General features: G+C 39.1%; 1 protein-coding gene across 5 annotated transcripts in view; it reads left to right on the top strand.

The window, feature by feature from the left end:
* The window catches only part of PCDH7 (protocadherin 7), a 417,657-nt gene that overhangs the window by 73,557 nt on the left and 325,014 nt on the right, over positions 1-19,086 (top strand). The window contains exon 2 of one of the 5 annotated variants that reach the window (XM_032782887.2): positions 9,945-11,553. The exons of the other annotated variants lie outside the window; for them this stretch is intronic. Coding sequence (XP_032638778.1) covers positions 9,945-10,022 — 78 coding nt within the window. The 3' untranslated portion in view covers positions 10,023-11,553. Of the gene's footprint in view, positions 1-9,944; positions 11,554-19,086 lie in introns of those variants that run through there. 5 annotated transcript variants of the gene reach the window in all.

Below are 19,086 nucleotides of genomic sequence, written 5' to 3'. Positions count from 1 at the left end.
TACACTAGCAGAACTGTGTATGGTCTTCATTACATGTCTTTGCCAAGCTTACAGTTTGTGCTACCTGCAGATAATGGGTTGTTTAGAGCAGAAGCAGTGGTATAATAGAACCCTCCTTTTATGGTGAAAGTTCTCAAGTCATTTTATTTATTTCAGGAATATCTAGCTATCATTCTGACTGAAAATGATGCACTGGTCATGCAGGAATGGAAATTCTTAGATGTTATTTCTTTTTTCAGTATTCCAGTTTGTGATGACTCACTCTCAGAAGGCTCAGTTCAGATTTGTTAGTTTAGATTTTCAGTAAGTTTGCTCCAACTGGTTAGTTGGATTTGGAGGGGAGGGGATATTTATTTATTTAGTTGTTTATTCCTTTTGCCAGTTGATGCACTAATCCACAAAGTTAAACCTCTAAAACTGGCATGTTGGTGTTTCTGGAATAAATACAGATATGCTTCAGCTCTGGAAAGATCAATTGGGAGGAAGTTGCAACTGAAGAGAGGTCAGAAAAGGGGTTCTTAAGATACTACTATAGCAACTGCTTACCAGTTAGTAAGGAAAGGAGTACCTTTTCAGTTGCAAAATGATATACTGTGATGCAGAAAACCAGTCAAAGGGCTCAACTATCTAAATTTTGTACCCATGATTATTTTCTGTGGCATTTTACAGTTGGAAAGAGAGAAGCTAAATAAATATTTAGAATTAAGTCACCTAGCAAACTTGCTTATTGACTCAACATGCCCAGTCAGCATATAGCATATGCTTAGTGTGCATGTGTCTCTGTCAAGGCTTTCCTTTTATTCTGAAAACAAGCAATAAAAACATACTTTAATTATTGTATTTTACTTATCAAAATATCTACCAACATATCCTTAAGCTAGTGTAGTACTGAGTATCGCTAATGATAAACGTACTGAATATGGATATCAGTATGCAAATAAAACTGATTTTGCCTCCTTGGCCTAGATTGAAATAGGCATTTCCATAGTAGATGAATATTTCTGGTATTTATAAATCTGAAACATTGTCAAAGGAGCTGGAAATGTCTGGTGATACATATAAGGAGTTACCTCCACTTACCTCTCCTATGCATTTAAAATTGATTATTGATTCCAAAATAAATATTATATTATACTGTCAGAAGGAAAGATGCTTTTCTTTCATGTGTCAATTGAGATTGTAAACTTAAGTCATCATTCCCTTGCAGGAAATCTGTACGTAATTTAACTTTTTATGAAGGTGATGAGTATCTTAGGTGAGATACTAAGCACCTAAAATATGTATCATATAATGTGTTATATGTTTGGTCATAATTTTACATATACCTAGGGTGACCAGATGTCCTGATTTTATAGGGACAGTCCTGATTTTTTAGGGCTTTGTCTTATATAGGTGCCTATTATCTCCCACACCCATTCCAATTTTTCACACTTGCTTTTGTCTGGTCACCCTACATAATCCATATCTGTTAGCAAACATCATTATTTAATCACATCAGGGTTAATCTAAATGGATGGCCAATAAACCAAAGGTGAATTCATTAATTACACTTGTTTTCCTTTCCTTCTTGTTTTTTATTTATTCTGGATCATAACATTTGCTCTATTTCCATTAACAAAAAATTGAGTAGAGAACAATTATTTGCAGCACATAACATCCATATGATAATCTGAAAGACTTTAATTAAACCAATATATGTCAGTGGTCTTATAAGACAAACAGTATCCGATTAACTTTTATTTGTTAAGAAACACCATATCACTTATTGATTAAGAACTTCAAAACCTGCCACTTATTTTAAAGCACAAGATTTATAGTTTCTTTGAACAATGAGACATATATTCAAAATCCCTTGTGTATTGACCATAATTTTTGAGAAAATTATTAGTTGTAAAATGTAAGGGTCAAACTGGTTTGCCTTGCAAATACAATAATTTCTCTGTTAAACCTCCTGCATATTACTTCACAAATATACAGCAAGGATATAAGGAACAAAACATGCATTGGGAAAGTTAATTAATTTATCCTCACAACACCTCTGTGTGAGAGGCAAATTTAAGGATACTCACTCAGATGAATACACTGAGTCACAGAGAAGTTATGACTTCCTTATAATTCCTTCGACTACAAATCAGTGGTAGATTTAGGAGGAACTTAAAAGCCTAGATCCAGTTCCTTGGTCTATACACTAGACTGCATTGATCTTTAAGAAAACATCATTTCTTGAATCTTTAATTAATTATGACCATATTGTTCTTGATCTATGCACACAGTGAGAATCTGCTTATATCAGGGGACACATATACAGTAGCTGTTAATTTTTGCACATCCTTTAAAAATTGGCATTTCCATTTGTGAGACAGTTATCCATTCAATGCATTGCTGTGTCTCCTATGCCTGTGAAATGAGAGGTAATGCTTTATCGTATATCAAAAACAACAGTGGTATCATCCTTGTTTTGGCACTTCACTTGCTTATTTGCAAATAAATTTACAGAACATTTAGTTACATGAATAATGTCTTTCTCGCAAATCACTTCTCTAGCAATCTCTGAGTGTGTAAATGAAGATTGTGGTGAGCAATGAATTTAATTGACAGACAAAATTCCTTGGAGTTTTAAGTTATCCAGTTAGCAATAAGTTCCCTGAAAAATGACAGAACACATGTTTGGGCAGTTCCAATGCCTTTTAAAAATACAGTTGCATTACCAAATATATAAATTTCAGTTCCATCTTAGTTTTTGCACACTTTAGATTTGGAAATCTTGTCTTGTTTCAGGTTCTTTTGTTTCAGTCTCACTTAGGGATAGACAATGGCTTGATAAACCACTGCTATGCTAGTGGGATATTAATGGCATAGAACAATTGGCACTTTGTCCAGAGAATACAGACAGGCAGGACATGGGAGAACATACTCCCTTTAACAGCATATAGTGAATATTCACCCAGCAGTGACCCTGGTGGGCTGGCGTGAAAAAGTCGAGGGACTGTGGTCACATTTCATACCCTTGGGTGGAACTGTAATTCCCTCATTGTACTTCCAGAGCATAAGAGGTAGGATTTTGCATTCCTTGGAATCTGCTACAGCAGGTATGACAACGGGGAATGGCTCCTTTCGCAATTCCCTTATATATCTACACAAGAGAAGCCAAAAATACGGTCTGATTATCCTACTTAGCTCACTCTCTTATTTCTTGTGGCATTGGCTTTCGTCACCGGCAGGTAGTTCAAATAATTAGTTGCTTTAGCTGTACCTAGAGCCATCTTAATTCTGTATGTTGTTTACAGAGAACCACAAACCTCTCAGTATGGATGATTACAGTTTCAGAGGCATATGAGGCCATCAGTGCTTATTGTTCATTTCCCCTTGTTCTTGTCAGGCATTTTATTTCTTTGGGATATGAATGCTGGTTAGTATTGTTACAGTTTTCAACAAAGACCATGGGATTGGAGTCTGAAGAATATAAGGAAGATATGTTAAATTTGTAGCATTTTTCATTCTTATTATATTCTTTATGAGACAAGATTAATATTTGTACTGTTTTCTACTGCAGTTTTTGTCACCAGGGAGGGGTGACAGAATTTTAATGTACATATTATGCAAGCATAAATATATCAGTGAGCTCTATTCTCACCTTTCCAATAGAATCTAGTTCGGTTGGTGTAGTTATTTCACTCCAACTTGCGTTGGAGAAATTATAACGAGATAGATTGCTTACAGTAAATCAATGTATATAAAATGAAAACAGAAAACAATGCTATGATAATTCTCTCTTGTCATACAGATAGTTCTTGTAATTGATTCTTATTACATTTTAAAGTTTGTGATGTTTACATACTTTACAAATGTTTCAGTTTCCCTTCTCTGTTTTCAAATTACAGATTCCGTCTCCATTCCCACCCCTCCCCCATGCTGGAGGCAACTTTCTAAGTGAGAATACTTTTTAAAGTTGTTAATTACAACCTAAGGTTAATGAGTTTATTTACCTTATAATCTGGAATGTTGTCTTAATCACCTAACGACTTGAACATCTAGGTCTAGTAATCGGTTACTGATTTTCATGTAGAGTAAATAGGGATTCTGTTTGTTTGTTGGGTGTTTTTGATTGTTTTGTTTATGTCTTCCTCTGTTATTATAAAAACTGGTTTCTGTAGGCATGCTTAATTTTTGACTACAAAATTCTGACCTGTTTTTCCACTCGAAAGTGTGATCGAAAAGAGAATTTGACAGTATCTGGTCAGATCTACTGACTGGACATCCAAAGTCAAGTCAAGTTATTGTGGGAGGTGTGGAGGTGCCAGGTCATCACCCAGGCCAGCCCTTACTCAGCCAGGGCCACCTCCTATCTGCGTCAAGTGGCTGCAGCTCACAGCCCCAGCTCCACAGGTGAGGTTCTCCAGACCTTCAGGGGGATAAGGGGAAAAGCAGTGAGGGATGTGGGGAGGGGGAAATAGGAGCAAATGGGGACAGGGTTTTGCGGAAGGGGTGGGCCTCAAGGGCAGGGGCAAGCAGGGCCTTGGGGAAGAGGCAGGACAGGGGTGGGGCCCTTGGGAAGAAGTGGGGCATGGGCAGGGTCTCAGAGGGGGAAGAGGTGGGATCGGGGCAGTTCCGGCACTCTTCCTGGAGTGTCCAGATTTTAAATATGAAATTGGCAACCCTAAATGGATTATTTCGTTATCCCATGAGGATGACAAAGTTCACTTCAGAGCAATGTCACTCAGGTTCTAGCCACTCTCTTTAGAATATATGCATACCTTGAAGAATGCGTCCTGTTTCATTCCACACTATTGCAAAGTGTGACTCAAGGTCAATGACAGCAGACAGTGAGCCTAGTCCTGTGAGATGCTGAGTGCCTCCTCAGAGATGCTAAGCATTTGAAACTTGTGTAGAGTTCATAGGGTGTGAATGGTGCTCAGAAACTTCTGTTGGATGCTTGGAATTAGGCCTAGTGTGATCAGAAAGTGAATAATAAAGGAGAGCATGAACAGGGATTGAATGATATTTAAATGTCCCTTTCAAGGAATATTAATCTTTCCATTTTTATACTCTCATTTAAAGTTGAATTTTAGAGATAATTAACTTGATTACCTTTCAGTTAACCAGTGTGAATCAGGAATAATTACATCAAAGTCAATTGGCCAGATACTCATTGGTGTAAATCAGCATTAAGTATAAAATGCTGATTTCAAACAGCTGGGAATAGAATCATAGAATCATAGAACTTCAGAGTTGGAAGGGACCTCAGAAGGTCATCTAGTCCAACCCCCTACTCAATGCAGGATGATTTCCCAACTAATTCATCTCTAGGTAACCCATTCCAGTGCTTCACCACCCTCCCAGTGAAAAAGTTTTTCCTAATATCCAACCTAAACCTCCCCCACTGCAACATGAGACCATTACTCCTTGTTCTGTCATCAGGTACCACTGAGAACAGTCTAGATCCTTCCTCCTTGGAACCCCCTTTCAGGTAGTGGAAATCAACTGTCAATCCCCCCCTCATTCTTCTCTTCTGCAGACTAAACAATCCCAGTACCTCAGCCTCTCTCATAAGTCATGTGCTCCAGACCCCTAATCATTTTTGTTATCTTCCGCTGGACTCTTTTCCAATTCTCTCCACATCCTTCTTGTAGTGTAGGCCAAAATGGACACAGTACTCCAGATGAGACCTCACCAATGTTGAATAGATGGAATGAGCACGTTCCTCAATCTGCTGGCAATGCCCCTACTTACACAGCCCAAAATGCCGTTAGCCTTCTGGGCAACAAGGGCGCACTGTCGACTCATATCCAGCTTCTTGTCCACTATAAACCCTAGTTCTTTCTGCAGAACTGCTGCCTAGCTATTCAGTCCCTAGTGTGTAGCAATGCATGGGATTCTTCTGTCCTAAGTGCAGGACTCTGCACTTGTCCGTGTTGAACCTCATCAGGTTTCTTTTGGCCCAATCCTCTAATTTGTCTAGGTCCTTCTGTATCCTATCCCTACCCTCCAGCGTATCTACCATCCTCCCAGTTTAGTTTCGTCTGCAAACTTGCTGAGAGGCAGTCCATGCCAGCCTCCAAATCATTAATGAAGATATTGAACAAAACTGGCCCAGGACCAACCCTTGGGCACTCCGCTTGAAACGGCTGCCAGCTAGACATGGAGCCATTGATTACTACCCGTTGAGCCTGATTTGATCGTAAGCCAGCTTTCTATCTACCTTATAGTCCATTCATTCAGTCCATACTTCCTTAACTTGCCAACAAGAATACTGTGGGAAACCGTATCAAAAGCTTTGCTAAAGTCAAGGAATAACACATCCACTGATTTCCCCTCATCCACAGACCCAGTTATTTCCTCATAGAAGGCAATTAGGTTAGTCAGGCATGACTTACCCTTGGTGAATCCAGGCTGACTGTTCCTGATCACTTTCCTCTCCTCTAAGTGCTTCAGAACTGATTCCTTGAGGACCTGCTGCATGATTTTTCCAGGGACTGAGGTTTAAACAAGTTTAAATGAGAGGACAATCAACCCCAACTAATGTTGAAGATCTGTACCATACTTACAGTATCTCACTCTTTTTTGTATTTTTCTTTAAAAAACAACATTGTTTATTTATTTATTTAAGGTGTTTTAACAAGTTTACAAATATTTGACATGTAAATATCAGAAACAAAGTATTAATTGCAACAGTTAGTTTTTATTTAAAGAGACATTATACAGGAATGCAGTCATCAGATCTTTCTATATAACAGGGTGTTACCATATAGCAAAGTGAGCATCATTACAACACCTACAATAAGTCATTTCTAGTTATTTTATTAATTTGAATGAAATCTCTATATACATGTATTTAGCTGATCAAGCATGTCTATCAAATGTTAATATTAAAAATCTTTAAGGTTTTTTGTTTTTTTTGACAACATCAGTAAAAGTATTAATATATTTTATTATATAAAACGGGGCGGTTGGGGTCCAGCAGCCGGAGTCCCACCACATGGGATTGACAGCCTGAGCCCCACCGCCTGGAGCTGAAACATCAGTTTCCCATATTCCTTTGTGTGTGCTGGTGGTTTGGTTAATCCGGAGAGCTGGAGGCTTGGATAAACGTTTTCTGCTGTATATGTCACCATTTTTCATATCCTGTTTGTTCTTACTGTTGTAAACTGCATATGTAATTGTATGTAGTTTAGAATTTTATAAGTATGCTTGCAGCATTTTGTGACATATGACAGAACATACATCACAAGCTACATTTTTGTCTGATAATTGCTTTAGTGATCAATGAGTGTGCCATGACTTCACTTAGAGCTATCACCCTGCATGCTACAAAATTCTATAGTTCTTTTTTACATTTTAAATAATATTTATTGTTATTAATAATCATTTTTGATAGTGCTTGAACATCCCAATCAGGGGTCAGAGCCACTTGTACTAGGTTCTGAGCAAGCAAATTACACAAAGACGAACTGTCCCAAATTACTCACAAGGAATTATTTAGATAATACACAACTAGTGAATAAAGTAACAAAGGCAGAGTAGGTAGGTAGAGAGGTCAAGGTAACAGTAAAGAAATGTGTGCTTGAATAAATTAATAGTTCCATGGATTTAGTAGTCATGTGTGGTTGCCAGCTATCTATAATCTATTTCTGTTAAATTGTATTCTGTTACATATTCTGTTATGAAACAATTATATGAAATAGACCTATACTTCTAACGTATTCAAGGTGATAGAAATGCTCACATGCCAGTTGCAACCCATATTACTGATAGAGTGAGTCCAGCCTTGCAGAGAGCCATAAGGGTCTTGTTCTCACACAGAGCAGTCACTCTAATGGTTGCTTTGCATGCATCTGTCTGGTTATAGACAGAGCTGATTGAACCTTGGGCACTCTTTGCTGTTCTCAATATATGTGACCTCCCATACTGAGAAATGTGGAAGATGGGGAGACAGTAACATTCACTTCCCAGAAACTATAAGAGAGGGAGACTCCCTAGGCCACTGTGAGCAGAGAAGAGAGAGGAAGTGCAGTTTCCCCCACTTCCATGAAGGATGAGAAGAGAGAAAGAGTGGAGTTTCCTAACCTTTCCTAGCAGTCATTAGAGGGGCTGGAGGAGAGGAGTTGAACTCTCCACTATGGCTTTGTGCCTGGAACCTTTTGAAGGTCCCATGAGGACCCATCTTTACTCTTATTATTTGTTTCATGGGTTTGGCTAGTGGATTCATGGTAAAAAAAAATTAAGCCCTGCTTTTATTTTTATCTTGCACTGAATTATAGTTTGATGACTTTTTTTAAAAAAAATTGAAGAATGTCATTAACATAAAACACATCTGTCACAGATGAAAAACACTCTGCATGTGCAAGAGTGTAATCAGTTCATTTTTATGGATCTCCAGTTCTCTAGAGAATCTTACAAATGCACGATACTCAATTTTGTGTTTGCATCTTGGAGTTAACTGAAAGGTTCTTAAAATCACAAGTGGGCAGAGAGATCCCTTCTGATTACACATTGGAGGAGACTGAAATGCTTTGCTCATTCCAGCAGACACATGAAATATCTTGTGCTCAATAAATGTAGCACAACTACATTTATTCCATGTGAATACATAAATAACTGATGAGTAAGGATGAAACTTCCTGCTTTCGGGGAAAAACATGCCCTTTTAATATATCTCGATTCCACTGTTTTGGAAAGTCCTGTATTTTTGCCCATGGATGACACCCCTGACATGGGGGAAACAGCACAAAGAAACATGCTTGATAACTGGACTAATGGCAGTGAAGAGTCTTAATGAGACATTGTAAATATATTGCTGCTGAAACCAAGGCAGAATGTTTTGCATGTTTGTCCCAGATGGCTTCCTGTGAGAAGATCACATTTAGATTGGGGAACAGACGTTACTTATTTGAGGACATTTGGCAGCTTTTTTATGGATTATCCTCATAAAGCAAATGTTGCTTCTTATACATACTTGATATTGTTGTCTTGTACTTGTGTAAATTGGGACTAACCTTGCATTATGTGATGGATCTGGAAGAGTTCTACAATCCATCAACATGATGGAGAGTAAGGAACAAGCAGTGATGGGTGCAAATGAGGAAATAATGGTAATTAATAAAATAAACAAACATTCAGAAAATTACCTTATAAAACCTAACTGCCCTTTTTGTGTAACAATCTTGTACATGACAGCACTGCAGTATTTTCGTGAAGATGCATTGTTCTTGAATAATATTTTAAGAGCTGTTCTTGAACAACGCATTGAAAAGCTGCTTTCTTTTAGCATTAGGCATGAATGTCTTTTTACTGCATCATTTATCTCATCAACATATTGATCACAGCAGTTCAAGAAAACCATTAATGCTTCATTTTCTTTATGTCCATCCTGTAGTATAATAGTGATACTGAAGAGCAAGCACTTTCACAGTGGTTTACATGTTCACAGCATTGTACAAACAGCATCCCAGGATATTTCTGCTTTTCAGACTTTGTCTTGTACTGCTGCTTTTTTTTTTTTCTGTAGGAGTCCCATTCTAGATTTTGCTAATCTAAGACAACGGGTATTATTAAGTTCATCATTTAGGGAGAGAAAGCTGTGTTTGTCACTGATACTTGGAAGATTCATATTGTTTCTTGTTCCATGACGAAGCATGCTCAATGACAATAACAACTAAGGATATGAAGGAAACAGATTTTAGTATATTTCTCCTATCATACGCCATAAAACCAACCTAATACTGGACTTTGTGCACTTGATTTAAATTACCAATGTATTGGTAAATAGAATGCAAATTGTTATAACTGTTTTCATTGTGATATCATTATTTTATGAAATATGCTTGGACCTAATGGAGAGAAGAGAATTCTCTCTGCTCAGGTGTAAAATCCGTGCTATAAGGTTAGGTTAGCTAAGCCCTGCTCACATCCCGGTAAGCAGACATATATTTTTGTATTTTTTGTAGGTGGATACAGTGCAGACTACGCAGCCCCCTGGCCACATTGAGGAATCGTGTAAAATGAATGTATGTGCTCGTAAGTGAAACATTTATAAATAAAGCTCCAACTTTAATGTATGTTGGATCATAAAACATGTAAAACCTGCTTACTATCATATTAAGAAATCGATTCCCAGGGGACAGGGTGACTGCAGAACTGAGAAGATGTGCAAAACAAAGTTCTTTTTTAAAAATAAAAATGAAACCTGAGAACTTTAGAATTATTCAAAACAGATAAACAAACAAACATTGTCCAAACAAGAGATTCAAATTACCTCTTGGATGTATTGGGAAAGACACTGAACTGATTCAAGATTCCAAAACAGAAAAAAAGAAGGGATGTGAGAAAGGTTTTATAAGCTGAAATCATCATCCATCGAGGAACAGGATCAAATACCTTCTTAATTAGGAGTATGAAATGGAGGACACGACCTTTTCCCCTTCAATCTGTGTTTGAGAAGACAGATATTTGAAACTGAATTTGATCAGATTTGCTTCGGTTAATAAGTGGGAGAGGAGCGCGGATGGGACTGAATTTTCAATGCTTGACGTAAGCAATCAGTTATACGTAGAGAAAAAAAAACTTGAGCCTGTGCTAGATGAACAAAGAACATGGAAACTATACCTCAGAATTGAATTCTTGGAAAACCAGACACAGTCTCATCATTTAGAAACCTTGAGCTACTTGAGGAGTTGAGAAGACTCAGACTCTTTGGATTTTGCTGAAAAATGACTTCATCAGACATTTAAAGTAGATATGCAGAAGAAACCAAAATGTATTAAATGGTCCTATCACAGAACTTAGAAATCAGCCATCAGCCTGCATATAGAAATTTTGCACTTTAATTGATAAACATAGGCTAATCCAAATGGATAAGAAACTCTTAAGTATTGAATATGAAAGACCTCTCCTTGATTTGAATAAGTGTACAAAGAAAAGCTTTTCATTTTGATTAAATAAAAACTGCATGATAGGGAGATCCCCTTTGCATTTCTAGTCCCTATTAAGATAAATATATCAAATTAAAAAAAGGCTATATTTTTTGGTACCCAAGAGATTAAAAAAAATATTGGGAGACCACCAAGTTAGTGCATTGGTTTGTGTCTTTTAGAGGATGAAGAGGCTGAATACTCTGTTCCTAAATAATATTTTATTCATATAACCCATCTTCACCATAAATAACAGAAAACAGGGATATTTAAGTATTAATGAATGTTTCAAAATGTTTGCTTAACTCTAAGGTGTAACTTTGACTTTTTCGAATGTCTGGTCTAAATCTGGTGCAGTTGTATGCGGAAACTATGTTGTATTCAATAATAAATGGTACATATATTTTAGCTATTGCTTTCACAATATGCCTTTTCTCATATTGAATTACAAAGCTAAAGATCACATTTTCCCTTTTGATTGCTATGCATTTAGCTCCAAATTATATCACCCTTCATGTTTGTCTTTTAGGAACTGGTGGTCTGCCTCTTTCTCCACCTGTAGTCAATTTCAAGTGGTAGAATTTATGATTTGGGAGAGGTTTTGACCTCTTTATTGTATTAAGAATATATTATCAAACTTCAAAGTCTGTAAACTTCTACTGTATTGATTTTCTTCAGTAAGCAAAATCAATAGGCAAAATTAAAATAAAAAAATCAATTTCTTCATTTTTGAATTGCTTCATATTTTTATATACATAGTTTGTTTATTTAACCTTGAAGGTTTTTTTGTGAACTCATTGATATGGAAACACAACAAAAACTTCAATTAATGCTGAATAAAACGTACTGATGCAAATAAGTGAAATACAAAGGGAAATACATGGTTCTTTTATCTGGGAAGAGGAGAGATAAATGCTGAGGACCTGTGACCAGATTCTGATTTCTGATACAATACTGTAAGTCTGGAATAATTCTGATGACCCCACTGGAATTATGCTGGATTTACACCACTATATCTGAGATCAGAATTTGGTCTTTGGTGTTTAATGCTCTTCTGTTTTTCTAGACTTAATTTTATGCTCAGGAACAATTACCAGCAGAGGAGTTTTGAAGAAATATTATACAACTGTAATTTTCAGATTCACAGTGTTTAGCAGCTAAGTGCCTCACAAGGAATAAAACCACTTTTATTTTTGCCTCCTGCTACCACTCCAATGAGGAAAGGTCAGCAAAACAGTGGGAGGCCAAATGAAGGAAGATTTTTTCCCTGTAAGACATCAACTTGCAAGACACTGTGAATTTCAGAATTACAAGTGATACCGTTTTTTTACAACTGCTCCGTTCCTTCTTGCCTCCTACTGCTGCTTCATTGTTGGATAATGTCTTTTTCCTGTCAGAATGAGCAAGCAAGAGCTTATTTGTGACAAGCGAAATTCCACTTTCTACTTAGTATTGTTGCAGATGGAGGAAAAAAGAGCTTGGTTCATACCTATCTCATTTTCTAGCTTTTGAGGGTTTCAGTTAAGGCTTTTAAAGCCATATCTAACCTGTCTTGTACACATAAGTAATCCAGTTGATGCCAATGGGACTACTTGTATGAGTAAAGTGAATACGATGTAGCTATACATACCATTTTATTTGTATATTTATTTTCCCCTCAGACCATACCATTGAGGAAAAATAAGTGTCACTAACAGGTTGCCAGACAAATTGGAATACACCATTGCTACAGACATTCAAAAGTAGGTTAGGTAAGCTTCTAGTGGGGATGATACAGGAAGTTGTGTTTGGTGGGGAAGTCAGGTTGGGTAGCAAAAGATTTATTTCATGTCCCTACTAGCTATCATTCTATGGACCTTATTCTGCCCTCAGTCCACAGAGACAATCCCATTTATGCCAATGGAAATTCTTTGTGTGAATCAAGGAAAAAAATATGGCCTTAAGTGTAATAGTCATTTTGCCAAGTCATCCATCGTACCTAAACTAAAGAGTTAAATGAGAGAGAACACCACCAATTAGACTGAATTCTAGCCTAGAAATGAACAACATAATTTAATTTAAAAAAAACATTTTTTGTGAAAGTTAATTAAATATCTGAAAAGCTCCTATTAAGATTTATCTGGTTTATTAAAAAGTCTCTGTCTCGAACCTTATTACAAGCTCCATTGTTGGATGGAGGAAGGCACATAAGCATAGAGGCTTGGTTCAGCCATTCATCATTTCAACCCACCACTGATTTTATTTTGGAAATTATATGGTATACTACGTTTTGCTGAGCTAGTAAATAGCTTTTCAATCTCTCATGCAGGAGCTCCATTTGTGCAAGCTATAGTTGTTATGCCTGCTTATGAGCTCAACATTCTCTCTCTTCTCTAGAGGAGAATAACTTGAACCTATTGTGCCATGACACTGACATTATATTTGACTTTTGACATTGCATTTAGGGAACATTTTTCATTACATGAATAACTATTTCCAGTTTCTACACAATTCTAAATGTTAAAGGGTAACTTGCAAATGTGAAAAGTCCCTAAAATTACCACATTAATAGTATAGTACTGTATATGATGGATGCCTCAAATTACCCTGTGCCAGACTATCAACATGCCTACACAATTTCAGTGTTTAAAATTAAGCCATTTATTTCAGTTAGAACAGATCAGAAAATATCTGAAATCACAATCCAATTACATCATACATTGGTTTATGATACCACCATTGGGTTTTCTTTTGATCTTCAGCTCCCAGAGACAGAACGAGACCTATCAATCATAGGAAAGACATTTGGCTACCAGTTCAGCCTCCTGGCATTTTCAACTCATGCTTTTTGGACCTTCTGCAGTCTTGAGCTGCCAAACACAAGGAAACAGTTAAGTTTTTAGATTTGGCTCAAAATTCATTTCCCTTAAGTATTTTCTTTCCCTATCAGAGTACTCTTCTATGTTTAAAACACCCTCAGTTTAACATAATAACACCATGATGAATGCCAAGTTTTAGCCAGCTAAAATTGAAAAAAAAGGGTGAAAAAAAGTTTTATGAAATTCATGCCATTAATTTTTTATCTATAACCTCAAAGAATAAAAATCCTTAGTGGTTTTTAAGTGCTGGCTTGACAAAGCCTTGGTTGGGATGATTTAGTTGGTGTTGGTCCTGCTTTGAGCAGGAGATTGGACTAGATGACCTCCTGAAGTCTCTTGCAACCCTAATATTCTATGATTCTATGATGTTGGGATATACAGCAGTGCACAGACATCCAGGAAGTTTTTGGAAAGTGTAGGGAACAATTTCCTGGTGCAAGTGCTGGAGGAACCAACTAGAGGCAGAGCTCTTCTAGACCTGCTGCTAACAAACCGGGAACAATTAGTAGGGGAAGCAAAAGTGGATGGGAACCTGGGAGGCAGTGACCATGAGATGGTCGAGTTCAGGATCCTGACACAAAGAAGAAAGGAGAGCAGCAGAATACAGACCCTGGACTTCAGAAAAGCAGACTTTGACTCCCTCAGGGAACTGATCCGCTGGGAGAATAATATGATGGGGAAAGGAGTCCAGGAGAGCTGGCTGTATTTTAAAGAATCCTTATTGAGGTTGCTGGAACAAATCATCCTGATGTGCAGAAAGAATAGTAAGTACGGCAGGAGACCAGCTTGGCTTATCAGGGAAATCCTTGCTGATATTAGACACAAAAAAAGAAGCTTACAAGAAGTGGAAGATTGGGCAAATGAGCAGGGAGGAGTATAAAAATATCGCTCAGACAGGAGTGAAACAGAACGACAGGCCAATCATACTCGGAGTTGCAGCTAGCAAGAGATCGTTAAGAGTAAGACAAAAGAGTTGTCAGGTATGTTAGTGCAACAAGAAAGTGGTCAAGGAAAGTGGGCCCCTTACTGAAGAAGTGGCAAACTAAGTGACAAGGATATGGAAAAAAGCTAGTATTCATGCTTTTTGCCTCTGTCTCACGAAAAGGTAGCCTCCCAGACTGCTGTGACGGGCAAGTACAAGTACGTGGGAGAGGTGACCCAAGCCTCTGTGGAGAAAGAAGTTGGTCGGGCGACTATTTAGAAAGAAATAACGTGCTGTAGCACAGTCTTCATAGGGCCAGATGACGCTTGCCTATTCTGAGGGTCCTAATATATGATGTATGTGATTTATGTCTTATGATGCCATGGCCATGACTTTGAAAACTCTGGCGATGGGGGAAGGTCCTGACTGGAAAAAGGCTAATGTAGTGCCTCATCGTTAAAAAAGGGAAGACAGAGGACACTGGAGGAACTACTGGCAGTCCAGCCTCCCCGTCCCTGAAAAATCAATGGAGGCAGGTCCGCAAAGGAATCAATTACGAGGAGGTCCGTAAGGAACAATTCCTCTCCTAGAGAGAAATAAGATCAGAAAATCAATCATGGGATTCACCAAGGGCAAGTCATGCCTGACATCGAACCTAATTGCCTTCTATGAGGAAATAACGGGTCTGTGGATATGGAAATCATGGAATGTGTTATTCCTTGAACTTAGCAAAGCTTTTGACATACGTCTCCCACAGTACATTCTGCCGGCAAAGTTGAAAGAAGTATGGACTGAACATGAATAGACTAGAAGTTGGAAAGAAGCTGGCTAATATCAGGCCCAACGGGTAGAACAATGGCCCATTCTAGCGGCACGCCAGGTTCAGCGGAGGGCCCAAGGTTGGTTCCCCTGGGCCAGTTTTGTTCAATATCTTCATTAAGGCTAGTGTGCTCTGCACTCTCAGCAAGTTTGCAGACTACACAACTGTGAGGAGGGAGAACGCTCGGAGGTAGGGATATGGAATACGACCTAGAAGCATTAATGGATTGGGCCAAAGAAACGATATGAGCAACACGACAAGTGCAGAGTCGCAACTTAGGACAGAAGAATCCATGCCTGCTAACATCCTAGGAACTGAATGGCTAGCAGCAGTTCGCAGAAAAGGAACCTAGGGATTACAATGATGAAAGCCGGGAATGAGTGACTAGTGTCCCTTGTTGCCCAAAGGCATGCAATGTTTGGGCTTTTAAAGTAGGGGCCAATTCGCAGCAGATTGAGGAACGTAGCTCAACCCTCCATTCAACAATTGAGGTCTCAGCTGGAGTACTGTGTCCAGTTTTTGGCCCCACACTACAAGAAGGATATGGAAAAATTGGAAAGAGTCCAGCGGAGGGCAGCAAAAATGATTAGGGGTCTGGAGCACATGACTTATGAGGAGAGGCTGAGGGTACTGGGATTGTTTAGTCTGCAGAACAGAAGAATGAGGGGGGGATTTGATAGCTGCTTTCAACTACCTGAAAGAGGGTTCCAAAGAGGAAGGATCTAGACAGTTCTCAGTGGTACAGATAACAGAACGAGGAGCAATCATCTCAAGTTGCAGTGGGGGAGGTTTAGGTTGGATATTAGGAAAAACTTTTTTACTGGGAGGGTGGTGAAGCACTGGAATGGGTTACCTTTGGGAGATGATAGAATCTCCTTCCTTAGAGGTTTTTAAGGTCAGGCTTGACAAAGCCCTGGCTGGAATAATTTATTGGGGGATTGATCCTGCTTTGAGCAGGGGGTTGGACTAGATGACCTCCTAAGGTCCCTTCCAAACCTGATATTCTATGATTCTATGTTTGTTTTGTATTCTACTATTAATAAAACCAGTTACTGTATAACTCATTTTTCAGAGTGCTTTAAAATATCCACTGTTTAATCCTCACAACAACTATTTGATGCAGGCAAGTATTTCAGATGGCGAAAATGAAAGAGAGGTGTTAAGTATTTTTTCTAAAGTTAGAGGGGAATCAATGTCAGATCTGAAATTAGTAGTTTCTGGGCACCACTCTTGTACACAGACCACATCACTTTCTTGCTGATAAAGCACAACATACTGGTAGTTACTAAAGGCCAAGGATGCAACTGTTAATGAAATAAAGCAATTTAAACTGAAATATTACCAGGTACCAGTATAAACTGTGTTTTATGATAAAGCTGGAAGGCATCCACCATGTGCCCTAGATGTAGATATGTTGCAACCTGAAACTGCAACCTCCAACCCCGAAACCATGTTTATTGGGGAACTTGTTTTCTTGAAAAAGGCCTGATTCCTGTGCACAATAGTAAGCTCCACCTGCCTATCATGTCTGCCCACCACCATTCTTATCACGTGGTCCCAAACCTGTGCAGATGTTGTATGGAAGGAGGTCATGGCAATCAGCTTCCACTGTAAGGAACTATACTCTAGTTAGTTGCAATGTGAATAACAAATACCTCAGATTTAGTAGTCAATGTGCATTATAGAAGGAACATAGTCTGAATTGAACAGTAGCCCTTTAAAAACTTTAACTAGAAAGTAACCCTCCCTGTCATTCATCCTTTAGATTCTCCTGGAACAGATGAGCAAGAACCCCCTCTAGATCATAAATCATGTGGATGTGATATATCTTGAGTTTAGCAACGCTTTTGATATGGTATCCCACATTATTCTTGCCGGCAAGTTAAAGAAGTATAGACTAGATGAATGGACTATAAGGTGGATAGGAAGCTGGCTAGATTGTCGGGCTCAATGGTTAGTGATCAATGGCTCCATGTCTAATTGGCAGCAGGTATCAAGTGGAGTATCTCAGGGGTCGGTACTGGTGCCAGTTTGGTTCAACATCTTTATTAATGATCTGGATGATGGGATGGATTGCACCCTCAGGAAGTTTGCAGATGACACTAATCTGGGGAGAGAGATAGATACGCTGCAGCGTAGGGATAGGGTCCAGAGTTACCTACACAAATTAGAGATTGGGCCAAAGGAAAGTTGATGAGTTCAACAAGGACAAGTGCAGAGTCCTGCAGTTAGGATGAAAGAATCCAATGCACCGCTACAGGCTGGGGATTGACTGGCTAAGCAGCAGTTCTGCAGAAAAGTACCCCGGGATTACAGTGGACAAGAAGCTGGATATGAGTCAACAGTGTGCCCTTGTTGCCAAGAAGGCTAATGCATTAGTAGGAGCATTGCCAGCAGATCAAGAGAAGTGATTATTCCTGTCTATTTGGCACTGGTGAGGCCACATCTGGAGTATTGCATCCAGTTTTGCCCCCACCCCCACAGAAAGAATGTGGACAAATTGGAGAGAGTCCAACCGAGGGCAATGAAAATGATCAGGGGGCTGGTGCACATGACTTACAAGGAGAGGCTGAGGGAACTGGGCTTGTTTAGTCTACAGAAGAGAAGAATGAGGGGGGATTTGATAACAGTCTTCAACTACCTGAAGAGGGATCCCAAAGAGGATGGAACTAGGTTGTTCTCAGTGGTGGCAGATGACAGAACAAGAAGCAGTGGTCTCAAGTTGTTGTGGGGGAGGTCTATGTTGGATATTAGGAAACACTATTTCACTAGGAGGGTGGTGAAGCATTGGAATGGGTTACCTAGGGAGGTGGTGGAATCTCCATCCTTAGAGGTTTTTAAGGCCTGGCTTGACAAAGCCCTGGCTGGGATGTTTTAGCTGGTGTTGGTCTTGCTTTGAGCAGGGTGTTGGACTAGATGACCTCCTGAGGTCTCTTTCAACCCTAATCTTTTATGATTCTATGGTTCTATTATTCTGTGTTAACATAGAAAAGATGTCCATTTTCAAATCAACATTCGGGGGATGGGTGTTAGGAACAACTCAGGGTATCAACAGGGAAACAGGAGTAGCCACAGATCACATTAGTAACCTCTTTTAAGGCCTGCCAGCATCTGACTGTATGTGTACATGATTTTCGTGCCATCCTGTTGGTGCAATCCATTCAGAGTATATCGAAAGGCAATCTGGTCACCATGGTCAACTTTCCACTCAAGGAAATATTGGAGAAGCGGGCAATGAGAGAAAGACAGGCCTGGTGGAAATAACCTTCTTAGACTTCCTGGAACCTTTCCTTAGGTTACAGCAGGGATCAGGAACCTTTGGTAAGTGGCCTGCCAGGGTAAGTGGCAGGCCAATGGGGGCTGCAGGAAGCGGCACAGGCCAAGGAATGTGCTGGCAGCCACTTCCCACCGCCCCCATTGGCCTGGAGCGGCTAACTGTGGCCAGTGGGAGTGCGATCGGCCGAACCCTGTGCATGCAGCAGGTAAACAAACCGGCCCGGCTCGCCAGGGTGCTTACCCGGGCCAGAAGAAGGCCAAAGGTTGCCAATCCCTGGGTTATAGCAACATCAATCCCTTTTG

The sequence above is a fragment of the Chelonoidis abingdonii genome, chromosome 5, assembly GCF_003597395.2.
Source record: "Chelonoidis abingdonii isolate Lonesome George chromosome 5, CheloAbing_2.0, whole genome shotgun sequence".
In the NCBI taxonomy this organism is placed as follows: Eukaryota; Metazoa; Chordata; order Testudines; family Testudinidae; genus Chelonoidis; species Chelonoidis abingdonii.
The sequence above is the reverse complement of the archived record's forward strand: the minus strand, read 5'-3'. Positions and strand labels throughout refer to the sequence as shown.